Source organism: Theropithecus gelada, chromosome 12 (assembly GCF_003255815.1).
Source record: "Theropithecus gelada isolate Dixy chromosome 12, Tgel_1.0, whole genome shotgun sequence".
In the NCBI taxonomy this organism is placed as follows: domain Eukaryota; kingdom Metazoa; phylum Chordata; class Mammalia; order Primates; family Cercopithecidae; genus Theropithecus; species Theropithecus gelada.
Window position 1 is genome coordinate 49,630,706 of NC_037680.1, and position 15,907 is coordinate 49,646,612.

General features: G+C 41.3%; 1 protein-coding gene across 1 annotated transcript in view; it reads left to right on the top strand.

Moving 5' to 3' along the window:
• MAP3K20 (mitogen-activated protein kinase kinase kinase 20) overlaps positions 1–14,765 on the top strand; it is a 193,391-nt gene extending 178,626 nt beyond the window's left edge. The window contains exons 17-20 of the mRNA XM_025404317.1: positions 5,185–5,301; positions 7,589–7,663; positions 10,218–10,368; positions 12,791–14,765. Of these exons, the coding sequence (XP_025260102.1) occupies positions 5,185–5,301; positions 7,589–7,663; positions 10,218–10,368; positions 12,791–13,491 (1,044 nt within the window). The 3' untranslated portion in view covers positions 13,492–14,765. The remainder of the gene's footprint in view (positions 1–5,184; positions 5,302–7,588; positions 7,664–10,217; positions 10,369–12,790) is intronic.
• The last annotated feature ends 1,142 nt before the right edge of the window (positions 14,766–15,907 follow it).

The window sequence follows — 15,907 nt, forward strand, 5'->3', positions numbered from 1 at the left end:
TTTTATTTTTTTTGAGACGGAGTCTCGCTCTGTCGCCCAGGCTGGAGTGCAGTGGCCTCCTCTCAGCTCACTGCAAGCTCCGCCTCCCGGGTTCACGCCATTCTCCAGCCTCAGCCTCCCGAGTAGCTGGGGCTACAGGCGCCCGCCACCTCGCCCGGCTATTTTTTTGTATTTCTTAGTAGAGACGGGGTTTCACCGTGTTAGCCAGGATGGTCTCGATCTCCTGACCTCGTGATCCACCCGTCTCGGCCTCCCAAAGTGCTGGGATTACAGGCTTGAGCCACCGCGCCCGGCCGATCCTTGAATATTTCTAATTCAAAAATCAGTACCCACATTTCTAACACTCACCCCAAGCCAAAATCAATAGTTTACCTGGGCCAGGTGCAGCTGCTCATGCCTGTAATCCCAGCAATTTGTGAGGCTGAGGCAGGAGGACCACTTGAGCCCAGGAGTTCCAGACCAGCCTGGACAACATAGTGAAACTTCATCTCTACAAAGAATGAAGGCAAAATTAGCCAGGCATGGAGACGCATGCCTGTGGTCCCAGCTACTTGGCAGGCTGATGTGGGAAGATCGCTTGAGCCCGGGAGATTGATGATGCAGTGAGCTGAGATTGCACCACTGCTCTCCAGCCTAGGTGACAGAGTAAGAACCTGTCTCCAAAAAAAAAAAAAATGGTGAATGGTTTTAAAATCAGAGTCCACTGGGCCAGGCACGGTGGCTCACGCCTGTGATCCCAGCACTTTGGGAGGCCAAGGCGGGTGGATCACGAGGTCGGGAGATAGAGACCATCCTGGCTAACACCGTGAAACCCTGTCTCTACTAAAAATACAAAAAATTAGCCAGGCATGGTGGCGGGCGCCTGTAGTCCCAGCTACTCGGGAGGCTGAGGCAGGAGAATGGTGTGAACCCAGGAGGTGGAGCTTGCAGTGAGCCGAGATTGCACCACTGCACTCCAGCCTGGGCAACAGAGTGAGACACTGTCTCAAAAATAAAAAAATAAAAAAAACATCAGAGTCTACTGTGCCCAATACCTGGTGCCTGTCACAGCCAAGGTACTGAAAAGGTTGCAAATATGTAAGTAAAACCCTATATTAGGCTCATAAACTTGTGGAATTGTTATTTTTAGTGATGTTATTGATGACTTAATTCATTTTATTTGTAATGATAGCCTTTTCCATGGTTGATCAGTTAAGAACTGGTTACATGGCATCTCAATGTCTGCAGCGTGTCCAGTCCAATTCGATAACCATTTGAATCCCAGAGTTGTGGACAATCGTCATTGACAATTTATGACTCACAAAATGGCAAAAACATTAAGGATACCTTAGGCTAATTTGAAACTGAGCAGAATATAAGGAATTCCATTACTTTATTTTGGATTACTTTTGTTAACTAGGCAACGATGACATCATAGATGCCCTGAAGATACCTGGAGTTAGGTCAGGCCATTGTCAAATTAACTTTATGATTTACATGGGCCCTGCGTGTTGGAGCATATTCTCTTTCTCTCTTACCCAGCTTTGTAACAAGCAGAACCTACTTTTTAGTGAAATGCATGATGGCCTCCTTGTCTTATGACTTCCTTGATTATAGTTTTATTCCTTCTGTAGCTACTTTCTTTTATGGTTCCGGTAAAAGTCTTTCTTTAGTAGAAGAGAAAAAGAGAATTTAAAAATAAAAGGTCTCTAACCCTATTATTTGCATCAGTGTTTCTCCAAGTTGGACTTTGGGGAGCAGGGAAGCAGTTGCTGCAGGGAGAATGATGGCCACTAGCTTTCTGGGTTGTATCAGCGAAATCTTCTCTGGTCCTTCTTCCGCCTGCCTGTTGTCCATGGCTGGACCCATTTATGGAGCTGGACAAAACCATCCAGCAGGTTCACCTGCTACCTCTCCTGCTTGTCTGTCCCCATTAGTATCTCCTCCGGCTTTGGAGTCATGCAGCCTTGTGCTGATGTCAACCACATATTGGTCATGAAACCCTAGGAAAGTTATTTAATCTGTCTGAGCCTCATTTTTCTCATTCATCTAAAGGGAAAATAGGCCTGACTTTCAGGGTTCTGATGGATATCCAATAAAATAGCATGGTGTAAGTGCCCAGCGACATGCCTAGAGCATAGTAAGCGCTCCACAAATGTGAGTTCCCCTCCTGTCAGCCGCTTCTTCACACAGAGCTGTTCTGAGAGTGTGCAAAGGAGGGTCTGATTTATGGCTTGAAGTCATGGGGGAGCTCTCTGGTTAGGAGATGAGAGTGAAGCAGGCGAAGTTCAGGCATTTTCATGCCATTCAAGGTCTTTTGACTGTGCTTTTGACTAACTTAATTCCCAAACTTGACAGGCAAAAGAAACTGAACTAAGTAAACTCATCTCTTCTAAGGCTTTTTATCCCAGCTGCTGCCTTGAGAAGGTTCTTGCTATTTCAGAGAAGAGCAATCGTGACACCAAACAGTCATTATCCTGCCCAGTTATCTCAGAACCCACGTTGCCTGGGTAGCAGTGGCTCCAAAACAAAGAAATACTGAGAGATTTGTCAATTCTGAGAAACTAATTTGACTTACGTTAGCCAAGAGCCAGGTTTTCATTTTATTGAATAGACCTTTTCCTTCACTAATTGGCTCTCCATTTTGTGAATGTGGCTGGGCAAAGAGGGTCAGACTTGGGCCCTGCTTGGTTTGCAATTCATCTAGAGGCTTTCCTAAAACATCAGGCACCCCCAGCTTCCTGTTGAAGCCAACAGGCTTTCAACAGCCTCTTTGTTGATGCCTTTCCATAAGAATTATGTCTGAGCTTGCTCTAGGAAACATTCCAGGTCCACTCTTATTTATGAGGGCATTTTCCAGTTTCAGCATGTAAGGTGCTTGGTACATTAGCCTTAATCCTCAGGATTCTTCATTCTTCAATAAACACAGAGCCAGGAGCAATGGCTCATGCCTCTATCCCAGCTACTTGGGAGGCTGAGGTGGGAGGATTGCTTGAGACCAAGTGTTCAAGACCATCTTGGGCAACACAGCAACATACTATCTCTAAAAAGGAAATTTAAAAAAATAGGTAGATAGGCAACCAGACAGACAGAATGTGCCTTTATGGTCCAGGGGTCAAATTTGGTACAAAGACATGAGTTTATTTTCCTTTGTTTATCCCCATTTTTATTATTAAATTATTTATACCGCAAAGTTGAAAGAATTTTACAGTGAACCCTCATAGCCCCTATTCAACCATTAACATTTTACTATACTTGGCTTATCACATACACTTGGTTTATCCATCTACCCCTCCCTCTAGCCATCCATCAATCTTTATTTTTTGATACATTTCAAATTAATTTCCAGACATCAGTATACTTCCTCCTAAATATTTCAGTGTGCTAGAATAAGAAATGCAGTTCAGGTGTAGTGGCTTATACCTGTAATCCCAGCACTTTGGGAGGCTGAAGTGGGAGGATCACTTGAGCCCAGGAATTTGAGACAAGCTTGAGCAACAACATAGTGAAACCCCACCTCTACAGAAAATTAAAAATAAGAAAATGTTAGCTGAGCATGATGGCACGTGCTTGTGGTCCCAGCTACTTAGGAGACTGAAGTGGGAAAATCGCTTGAGCTTGGGAGGTCAAGACTGCAGTGAGTGGAGATCATGCTACCTGGGTAACAGAGCAAGACCCCTTCTCAAAAAAACTGTTTTAATAATCACTATAAAATTAATTAAAAAGAGAAATACACAGATTTAAAATGTACATTCATTGAGTTTTGACCAATGCATGCACCTGTGTAACCCAAACCTCTATCAATAGAGCACTGCTACCCCCAGAAAGTTTCCTCATACCCCTTGTAAGTCCCCATCTGCAGAAGCAAGCACCCTTCTGAATTTTTCTACCATTAATTAGTTTTGTCTGTTCTAGAATATCATATAAATGGAATCATTAGGTTGTTCTTTTTTTCTATATACTTCTTTCACTCACTATAATGTTTTTGAGATTTATCCAAGTTGTTGCATGTATCAGTAATGTCTTCCTTTGTATTGCTAAGTAGTATTCCATTCTACGAATATATCACAGTTTATCCATTCTCATTTTGATGGATGCTTGGCTTGTTTCAAGTTTCCTAGTTAACATGATAAAGCTGCTAAGAACATACCTAGGCAAGTCTTTTTTCATTTCTCTTGGGTAAATACCTAGGAGTAGAATTTCTGGGTCATAGGATAGGCATATATTTGGTTTTATAATAAATTATCAAAATTTTTCTGAAGCAATTGTACCATTTCCCACCAACAATGTATTAATATTAATATGAGAGTTCCAGTAACTCTAAATCTTAGCCAACATTTGATGTTATCAGTCAGCCATTCTGATGGGTGTATAGTGGTACCTCATTGTGGTTTTAATTTGCATTTTCCTGTTAATGAATGATATAAAGCACTTTTCCATTATATGGTGATTTTATTAAAAATTTAATTAACATACCATTGTTTAAAAATCAAGAGTTTTACATAAGGATCCTAATTCTCAGCTGTTCATGAAATATTAAAGGACCTAGCAAAACTGGGCTCATATTTCCACATGGGAACAATCAACAGAAGTCACGAAGTAACTGTGCCTTTAGGGGAACTGTTCTTTGGTTTCCCAGAGTCCCTCACCCACCCCATAACTCCCTAGTTGTCCATTATCATTTATCAACACATTTGCACTGTTGTTTTCCTTCTTAAGAGGCAAGTGAGAGTTTCTTGAACCCACATCATTATCAATCTAGGAAGATTAAAGGTGGATCAAGAGGGCCTTATATTTCAAGAAAAGTAGAAAACCACATTTCTTTGTGGTAATGAAAAAATGTTCCTACAATGTTTAATATGTAAATTAAATGAGTCTATTTTAAAAGGTTGCCACTTAAAGCTTTATAAGGAAACTGCCTGGCTTTACTCCTTTTTATTATCTGCCTGGTCCCTTCAGGATTTTGAGTTTGTAAGTCCTATAATAGAACACTTAAAACTGACACATTATGTCTCTAGGCTGCACTAACTGGGGCTTATTTAGATATACATAGGAATCTAATTTCATGTCCTTTTACTGAAAAAGGAAAAAAAAAAGCCACTCCAATAATACTTCATTTAGAATATTTTATGTGTTATGAAACATTGACACTAAAAAAAAATTGTTTCACTTTCTCAAATTATATAATTTTGTTTTTAATTCCAGGATTGTAAGTGGAAAATGTATATGGAGATGGATGGGGATGAAATTGCAATAACCTACATAAAAGATGTGACATTCAACACTAACCTACCTGATGCGGAGATTTTAAAGATGACAAAGGTAGGGTTCTATTTACGGCTTAAAAGCTCTTTTGAATTCAGAGATATCAAACAAAGACATTAAAATACCCCAGCAGTGTGCTTTTGTGCTTGTCCATGCTCACATCAGCTCAGCCTCGAGCTGGCTGTTGAAAGGCACATTTTATTTAGCAGATTGAGATCATAATAGGTTTTTGTTAAAATTCCACTTATGCTGTGTGAACTAAAAAGCACTGCAAAAAGGTATCATTTAATTTTTTTAAAATTTTTTTCTTCTATATTTCTTTATGCTTGCTCTGTCATTTATTAAAGGAAGGAAAATGTGAACGATGAAAATATTTACTTCAAATTTTGAGTACTTTTAAACTTTGGAAAACTTATACTTTCTTGGTTGAGAAAGACTTTCTTGGTTGAGGTCAATTCCCTGAAGGACTGAGATGAGGTTCATTATGAGGCACACATTGAAGTCTTAATGGCTTCCTTAAGTCCACACTATGAATTCCTGGAGTGACTAGAAAGCATGCTACTACTCCAGGGCCAATGGGAAGCATGCTGAGGAAAACACTGAAGAAAGACTTGCGGAAATACTTAGCTCGCTCCTCAAAATGGAAAAAAAATTCAATTCTGTCCCAATCATACTGGAAAAATACATATGAGACTTCAATTGTAGAAGGTCAACAACTTCAGGTGAATACCCATGAAGTCAACAGGACAGTCACCCTGGCCTCACATAATCCGTTAACTGTGATACACTATTAACCAGGTCTTTGGTTTCAGTGAAGAAAGTGGGGCTTGTAGCAAAGAACCCAGGTACAAACATCAGTAGGGAACTAAAATGGTTCTTCAAAGACATGCATTAGAGAGAACACATTGCATTAGAGAGAAGACATTGTAAATGTGTTCTCTTCATAGGCATCAGAATGCTAAACAACCAAGTCATTTTAATTTACAAGTGGACATCAAGCAGATTGATTTGATATTCATTGTTGGATTCCACTGTGTATCTAGGAGTTATTTCCATGGCATTATTTATCTATAAGGGTTATGACTTGGTTTTACCTTTTTCTTATTTTGCTGGGACATAATATGTTGTCTTGAAGACTGGAAATATATTTTCTTTCTTCCCCACCCATGTCGTGGAGTTGTAAAACTGAATATAAGTGTTTCTGCTATCATGCCATACATACGAAATCACACAGCAACATTAACAGGCTTATAGGAAAACTAGAACTGGAACAGACCAATCAAAAGTTATAGAATTTTTAAACATCAACAGAAACAACAACAATCCTAATTTAAAACAAACAAACAACAACAACAAAAAACTAGCCCAGGTTGGGTGCGGTGGCTCATACCTGTAATCCCTGCACTTTGGGAGGCTGAGGGGAGCAGATCACTTGAGACCAGGAGTTGGAGAACAGCCTGGACAACATGGTGAAACCCAGTCTCTACTAAAAATACAAAAAATGAGCCAGGTGTGGTGGCATGCTCCTGTAATCCCAGCTACTTGAGAGGCCGAGGCTTGAGAATCACTTGAACCCGGGAGGAAGATTGCAGTGAGCCAAGATTGCGCCACTACACTCCAGCCTGGGCAACAGAGTAAGACTCAGTCTCGAAGAAAACCTGGCCCAGCTAAATCTCTATCACATTTTCTTTGAACCCAGCTCACGGTCAGTCATTCCTTTGCAGCCTTAAACCTGAAGTGAAAGGGGGATGGGGGGAGAGTGCAGCTTATTTCTGAGGCCGTTTTCATCATAATTAAAATAGGATCAAAGGCACAGGCTTCCTCACTAATCCTTTGTTTTAATATAGTGGGAAAACATAACCACGGTTTCTTCACGTGTATGTGCAGCTTGGCTGGATAGTGTGATGTTATGGAAAGCAGAGGGATTGTTGAAGCCACTGAACCAGCCACGGCTTTACTGAAGGAAAGCACTTCTGGGTCTTCTCATATTGCTATGGATTTCTCTTAATTGTGGGAAAGTTTTCCAACGGATGCTTCAAACTTTAGCATGAATCAATGACATAATGATAGGACTGAGTGATAGCAAATGTTATATCGGAAAAGAAGATTGTGGGAGGCCGTGACTAGCTGTTTACAAATATACAAAAGGATGTCTTATGAAAAGCAAAACTCCAAACATTAGCATGTTGTGAGTGATCACATGAGAACCGACAAGGCTTTCATGATAATCTGATGTTATGCCCCTATTTGCTAATTGTGTATGGCACAACTGGCCTCAAAGAAACATACTATAGTAGAGCTGACTGTGTTATGGTACTACACCATCCTAACTTTTGTTTTTCAGCCACCATTTGTAATGGAGAAGTGGATTGTAGGAATAGCAAAATATCAGACTGTGGAGTGCACTGTCACATATGAGGTAAGCTCTGGGGGCAAGAGGCTGGTGGCCCCACCAACAGTGAATGAATATAAATTTATCTGTTACCTCAGAGCATATAATTTATTGGAATGTACTGGGAGATAAACCAACCATCATGACCATGGGATCAATATAATTTATCTAACAACATGTTGGGAAGAAAAGAGAACAGGATAAACTTACCCAGATAGAGACTGAGGTAGTGCTTCATTCATTCATTAGTTATGGACTGAACACCTTCTGTATACCATGTCAGATGTTTGGTATTGGGGATACTAATACTTAATACTAATTTTTTAAAAATCAACAAGATCTTTGTGGCTGGTGGGACATACACCTTACAAGGTACATAAACCTAGTGGGAGTGGGTGGAAGGCAACAGTTATAGTACAGTCTTGGCACTCCTGGAGATATTAGTGTGCACCCACCACCAAAGGGACATGCATTTCATTCATTCATCCAATTCATTCATTCAAGAAACATTTATTAAGGATCTACCATGAACCAGGCACTGTTAGAGGTGCTTATACCAGTTTGATCACACTAACTTCATGTAAATCAATACTGAAAAATATCGGCCCGGCGCAGTGGCTCACACCTGTAATCTCAGCACTTTGGGAGGCTGAGGTGGGCAGATCACTTGAGCCCAAGAGTTTGAGACCAGCCTGGGCAACATTATGAAACCCTATCTCTACGAAAACTACAAAAAGCAGCTGGGTGTGGTGGCACATGTCTGTGGCCCCGGCTACTCGGGAGGTTGAGGTGGGGGGATTGCTTGAGCCCAGGAGGTTGAGGCTGCAGTGAGCCGAGATCACACCACTGTACTCTAGCCTGGGTGGCACAGTGAGACCCCGTCTCCAGGATTTAAAAAAAAAAAAAAAACTGAAAGATATTATTATCCTCATTTTGCAGATAGGAAAAACAGGCTCAGAGAGATGAAAGGAAGGCCTGAGGTATGAGGTACTCACTGACAGAATTGTTGAAGTCACTTCCATGTTTTCTGACTATAAAAAAACACTTTCTGCTCTTCCCTGGCTACCCTCTTAGCTCCCAGTGGCTGCAGTAAGATGAAGTCCACCTCAAAGAGGACTTTGTGAGTGTGGCATTTTGATGGTTTCCTGGGCTGCCAGGATTTGGCTTTTCAGTATTAGAAATACAAACTCTGGGCCAGGCATAGTGGCTCATGTCTGTAATCCCAGCACTTTGGGAGGCTGAGGCAGGGGGATCACCTGAGGTCAGGAGTTCGAGACTAGCCTGGTCAACATGGTAAAACCTCATCTCTACTAATAATACAAAAATTAGCTGGGCATGGTGGTGCATGCCTATAATCCCAGCTACTCAGGAGACTGAGGCAGGAGAATCGCTTGAACCCAGGAGGTGGAGGTTGCGGTGAGCCAAGATTGCGCCATTGCACTCCAACGTGGGAGACAAGAGCAAAACTCTGTCTCAAAAAAAAAAAAAAAAAACCTCTGGCCAGGCTGGAAGCCAAAAAGTTTTACAGCAGTTATTTATCCTTACCTGCTGGGGTGCACAGGTTGTCAGGCATCTGAGAAGAAGTTACATTATTTGTGAAAGCATTGCTTGTAAGGTACAAAACCCAAACAAAAGAGGCTGGTTGGTCTTGAGGAAGTTGGAATCCAGACTATTCTAAAGTCTGTTAACTGGTCCTCACTACTCAGGAAAAGCCCTCTTGTTAGTAATCGGACAATTAGAACAACCAGATTCTATCTCTGCCTGCCTTAGACAGTTTTGGAGACAGCACACCCAGTTCTTTTTCTTCTTCTCTCTCCCTCCTCCTCCTTTTTTAGACCCCATGATGATATGCCACTTTTGTCTGGGTTTTTCACTTCAGAGTTTTTAAAAACAGATTTCCCTAACCATATTGAACCTGGAGACTCTTTAATGGACACTGATTGGTGACAGCTAGTGAGGAGGGAGATTTCAGGACAAGAAAGTGATGTGTCTTGACCTAGTGTCCTCTTCCTGGTCCCCATTTCTTACTTTTTGATCCTGTCTCACTTTTGCATCTGAGACCGTTCCCCCTCCATGTAGGTGATTCACCCCACCGCATTCACTCAGTTCCCTTGATGATCCAAATTCACTCTGAGGCAAACATGGTGGTCACATTTTCATTTATTCAGCAAAATATCTGCCTTCAAGTACTATAAATAGAAGAGGTAAATTTTTATTTCTTATTAAACAAAGAAGTAAGTTGAGATTTGTCAAATATAATAAATTCTGGGAGAAGACAACCATATTTTTAGCTACTATAGTTTACTAAGAAATATATGTTATAATTCATTAAGGAATAAGTGCTATAACCCACTAAGAAATAAAGTGGTTAAACATTTTCTTTTCATCAAATGAGCATATTTGGGCCGTTCAGAATATTTTCCTAGTGCATTATGATAGTGTTCTAAGAAGTGAAATTGAAGTGATATAATAACCTGGATGTCTTTCTTTCCTATTTTATATGTGTTTGTCTATTTGGTTATATGTGTCTTTTTTTTTTTTTTTTTTTTTTTTTTTTTTTTTTTTTTTTTTTTTTTACCAGAGTGATGTTAGAACTCCAAAAAGCACTAAACATGTCCATTCGATTCAGTGGAGTAGAACAAAACCTCAGGATGAAGTGAAAGCAGTCCAACTTGCCATTCAGACATTATTCACCAATTCAGACGGCAACCCCGGAAGTAGGTCTGACTCAAGTAAGTTAGTGTTCCCGTATTAGATGTGTGCTAGATTCCAGAAACTTAATTATGACATTTTCAGATGATCTGAAGACTCAGAGGATACCACCTCAATCAGTTAAGATCTATCTTTGAGCTTCAAGTAGCAGAAAACCCAGTTTCAACTGCCTTACTCCAGTAGTTTCCCAAGTGTGGCCCCAGGACCAGCAGCATCGGGATCACCTGTGAACTTACTAGAAATCCAGATCCTCAGGCCCAAACCTAGACTTACTGAACCAGAACTCTGGGGGTAGGACCTGCAATCTGCATTTTAAGGAGCCTTCCCGGTGATTAAGAACAACTCTAAAGTCCTTAAACCACTGATTTAAACTGTAATAAAATTTATTATCTTCCATAACAAGAAGTTCAGAGGCAGGGCAGGCTCCAGGTGCAGTAAGATAAGCCGGCTCAACCATATTCAGATAGTGGAATGAACCTTCCTTTCTTTCCACCCTGCCATGCTCAATAGGCTGCCTTTGCCCTCGGCTCCTCTCCTGTTTACAGTCATCACACAAAGATATGGCAATGCCCAGAGGAAATAACGGGTTAGGTCCCTACCTGTTCTTATATATAGGAGTAAGGAAAACTTTTCTAGAACCCCCCAACAGACTATCCCTCACCAATTCTGCTTTGGCCAGAATAGAGCAACTTGTCCGTCCCTAAACTAATTAAAGTCGATCCCTGGAGCCAGAATGCGGTCAACTCTCCCGATCACATGGCTACATGGAGGGGGTTGGAGACTGAGCAAAATCAGGGTTCTATTGGAAGCCAAAATTCCAGAGAAGTCAATGGGAGGGAAAGAAGGCATTGTGATTCTGTATGATACTGCTCATGTGAAGTATCTACAGTAGTCAAAGTCATAGAAACAGGAAGGAGAAGATAGTTAACAAGTGGGAGTCGGGGGCAGGGGAGAAGGGAAGGGAAAAGGGCAAAGAGGAAGGTAGAGATTAGTGGGTCTAGAGTTTCGGTGTTGCAAGATGAAACAATTATAGAGATCTGTTGCACAACAATGTGAATATACTAACAGTACTGAACTATAGGCTTAAAAATGGCTAGGATGGGCCGGGCGCGGTGGCTCACGCCTGTAATCCTAGCACTTTGGGAGGCCGAGGCGGGCGGATCAGAAGGTCAGGAAATCGAGACCATCCTGACTAACACGGTGAAACCCCGTCTCTACTAAAAATACAAAAAACTAGCCGGGCGAGGTGCCGGGCGCCTGTAGTCCCAGCTACTCAGGAGGCTGAGGCAGGAGAATGGCGTAAACTCGGGAGGCGGAGCTTGCAGTGAGCCGAGATCCGGCCACTGCACTCCAGCCTGGGCGACAGAGTGAGACTCTGTCTCAAAAAAAAAAAAGCTAGGATGGAAAAATGTGGTTGTTACCACAATAAAATACACACATACATACAATAACAACAACAAAAGAAGGCGTTGTGATGCACTGAAGCCTGGGAGGAGTCTCTGGAATTGTCTGGGCAAGTCACTCACCTCAGAGGCATGGGTCACCTGTGCGCAGGCAGTGAGGGAGACAGAGACATGCATGCTCCGATACCCTCCACACGCGTCGTCTGCGCGAGCAAAGGGTGGAGTAGCCGAGGAAGCTGAGGCTGGGAGGACCACCCAGGAACTCCAGCAACATTGTTCAGGCTCGGGGGAGCAGAAAAGATCTCAGGTGTGAGGAACTTGCTTATTCACTGAAATATAGCTTACTAAATGGTCCTTGTCAATTCACCATTTTCTTTTATCTTAACTTCTTCCTACTTGCCAACGCAGCTTCATTTTTTTGTGCTGAAAATACTTCTTATTCCCGAGCCTCAGGATCTCTCCTCTGGACACATGAACGGTCTTTCTTTCAAACAATCTCTAGCTGTCTCAACTTTCGGAACCTCATTTATTTTATCTGCATTTAGGGTCCTTGAGGTTTTAAAAGTGCAGGTTGCAAAAAAAACCTTTTGTTTACTAAACTTGCCCCTGCCACCTGGACATACTTTCTAGAAGTGAGAACACAACTATGTAGGAAGAAGATGGGATTTAGATGCAGAAGGACTTGGTATTATTGACTGAGTGATCTTGGGCAAGTTATTTACCTCCCAAGCTTCCTCATTTATAGAATAAGACTATTAGTGTTTACCTAAGAAGATTATCGAGAGGATTAAATCAGATAGTGTAAGGAAAGCCCATGGAACAATGCCAAGCACATAGCATAGATTGACTAAGTGTAAATGTCCTTATTTTTTAAAGTATTTGTAATAAAGGAAATGTCCTTATACGTAGGCTAGAATTTCTATGAATGGTAAAGCTTAGAGCATCCCAAACAGCCTTGAATTATCCTAAGACAGGCGTATGAATTAGGCATGCAGCTTTACTGTGGCTTCAAAGATGCTCATTTCCATTTCTCCCGCAGGTGCTGATTGCCAGTGGTTAGATACTCTGAGGATGCGGCAGATTGCATCCAACACTTCTTTACAGCGTTCCCAGAGCAATCCTATTCTGGGGTCACCATTCTTCTCATACCTTGATGGCCAGGATTCCTATGCTGCTGCTGTGAGACGGACCCAGGTGCCCATTAAGTATCAACAGATTACACCTGTGAACCAGTCCAGAAGCTCCTCTCCTACTCAGTATGGACTGACCAAAAACTTCTCTTCCCTGCATCTCAGCTCTAGGGACAGTGGCTTTTCCAGTGGCAATACTGACACCTCTTCAGAGAGGGGTCGATACTCAGACAGAAGCAGGAACAAATATGGACGTGGTAGTATATCACTCAATTCTTCTCCTAGAGGAAGATACAGTGGAAAAAGTCAGCATTCCACTCCTTCAAGAGGAAGATATCCTGGAAAATTCTACAGGGTTTCTCAGTCACCACTCAATCCTCACCAGTCGCCTGACTTCAAGAGAAGCCCTAGGGACCTCCACCAACCCAACACCATACCAGGGATGCCTTTGCACCCTGAGACTGACTCAAGAGCCAGTGAAGAGGAGAGCAAAGTCAGCGAAGGGGGCTGGACAAAAGTGGAATACCGGAAAAAGCCCCACAGGCCCTCCCCCGCCAAAATCAATAAAGAGAGAGCCAGAGGGGACCACCGTGGATGGAGAAACTTTTGATGAATTGAACTACATGAGTTTTTCTAAGCAGGTTAAAAAAAAAAAAAAGAAAGAAATGTAATGGTTTTTGGTAATATGATCCCTTCATATTGAATTAACAAAAAGACAACACTTCCATTTTTGGGATTGGGAAATACCTTCTAATTGAGACTATAGCCAAACCAGCGTCAAAATTATGGATATTGGTTACCCAGTGATCATAACTAGGCTTGAAAATCACTACACGTATTTTCTCCCTTGAGTGAACATTCTTAGAGGAAAGGTTATGCCATCTTTTTACCCTAACCACTGATATTCTGGTTAGCAGGGCCAGGACGAGGGTAAGGCAAATAAGGTCAACAAAAAAAATCAAATTTTTAGGTAATGACAGAATGAGTGTTACTGATTTTTCCTTTTGACTGAGGATGCAATATGGCCTGGCAAGGCACTGTTACTGGTCTTGTCTTTAACATTTGTATTTTGTTCATCATAATTTTTTTTCATTTGTTTTATTTTTTAAAATATTGCATTAAAATATCATTTAGCTTGATTATCGAGTTTTTTGGTTTGGGGTTTTTTGTTGTTTCTTTTTGATTTTCTTTCTTTCTCCCCCTTTTTTTTTTGATTTCCCCTTAAATTTTGTGCCCAAGACAGGTACCTCACTCATCTCACCCTTTGGCTCAGCCCTGCCGGTTAGTATTTAGTATTTATTTTAGTAAGATACTTGTGTTTTTATGATGGTCAGTGTTGAACTGATCTGGCTTGTCATTTTTCAGTAATAAAAAAAGTTACTGAATTTAATGTTGATTATGATGCATATCTCATTCATATACAATTTATCAGAAACCAAAGATTTAAATTGCCTGGATTTGTGGTTCTTTCTCTCCCTAAGTTCCCAGGGACTGCTTTCAAATATTATTTTCTAAATTTCAACAAAGAAGGAGCAAAGAGGATAAAACAACACTCCATAAAGGCCTCTTGGGATGTCAGAAATCTAAAATCTAAAAGAAAACAGACACAGAGCAAGATAATAATGTCACAAGCTAAAAGCCAGAAAAATTTAAAATTACCAACATCCTTGTTGGAGTCAGACAGTAAATATCAGCCTTGCAGCAAGACAGCTCTGAGCAGCTGCGGGCAAAGAGGTAAACTGGTGGGGGTGCCAGGAGACCGTCTGCAGCTTAGGGCAGAAATGGTGGGATCCAACTTGTGAAATGCTTCATGTTTTACAAACCAAAAAGTCAGGTAACAACAAACTTATTATATGTCAAATCAATAAATGTTACTTTCAATATTCTGAGATTCTGTGCAACATTCAGTAACCCTGTTTAGCATTCACTAAACCCTACATAGGATTCTCAGTGCTCTGTAGAAATCCAAAGGACACTCTTCTAATTCTGTGGGTTTTAATTCTTTTTTAAAAGAAGCTGGTCATCTGAGTACATGCATATGTTCTCAGGGTAGCTGCCCTGCTGTGTGTGATACATTACTTGAGGCCTGGTGGGGAAAACTGTATTTCGGTAGCATTAAAGTCAAGGTGGGCGGGGCATGGTGGCTCACACCTGTAATCCCAACACTTTGGGAGACTAAACCAGGAGGATTGCTTGAGCCCAGGAGTTCAAGGCCAGCCTGGGTCACCAGCCTATCTGGGTCAGATAGGGAGACACCATCTCTACAAAAAAATACAAAAATTAGTTGAGCATGGTGGCATATGCTTGTAGTCCTAGCCACTCAGGAGACTGAGGCAGGAAGATCACGTGAGCCTGGCAGGTCAAGGCTGTAAGTAAGACGTGACTGCACTGCAGCCTGGGCAACAGACCAAGACCCTGTCTCGACCAATCAATCAATACTAAAGTCAAAGTTATAGGAAGTGACCTTTATTTACAAGGGAAGTTGTCATCACCTAAACATTGATTCAACAACTTGATTTTCTAAAAGTTTTATTGTGTGCCAAATGCATTTACAAGCAAAGCAATGGGAATGGTGTAATCAGTTCGTGAGGGCCTCTTTTCCATCATGTGTAACCAACTTCTAAGGTTTTCAGCTCCACCATGATCCTTTCTCATGAAGCTATCAAGCATAGCCTGTTTTCAATTATTTTTCCATTTTGTCCTTCATTTAAATTTAAAGAAAAGTAGACTAATGCAAAACATGCTATCTTAGTATCATGCTGTTTCTAAATAAGCAATAAAATATTTTCTGTGATTAGAATTTTTGGATAAATAGATGAACAGTCTTGACTGAGTCACTCTGAAAGGAGTGGAAAGTATGGCCTTAATTGTGAAACAAAATTTGCATTCTGGGGAATTATTGAAGAGTCTGGTTTAAAAGGCGCTATAAAAATCATTGCTAGTTTCATGCTACTTTCTTCCATCTTGCTTTCGGTTATGGGGTAGGGAATCCAAGCTGATAATAAAGTAACTCAATGATCTCGGCC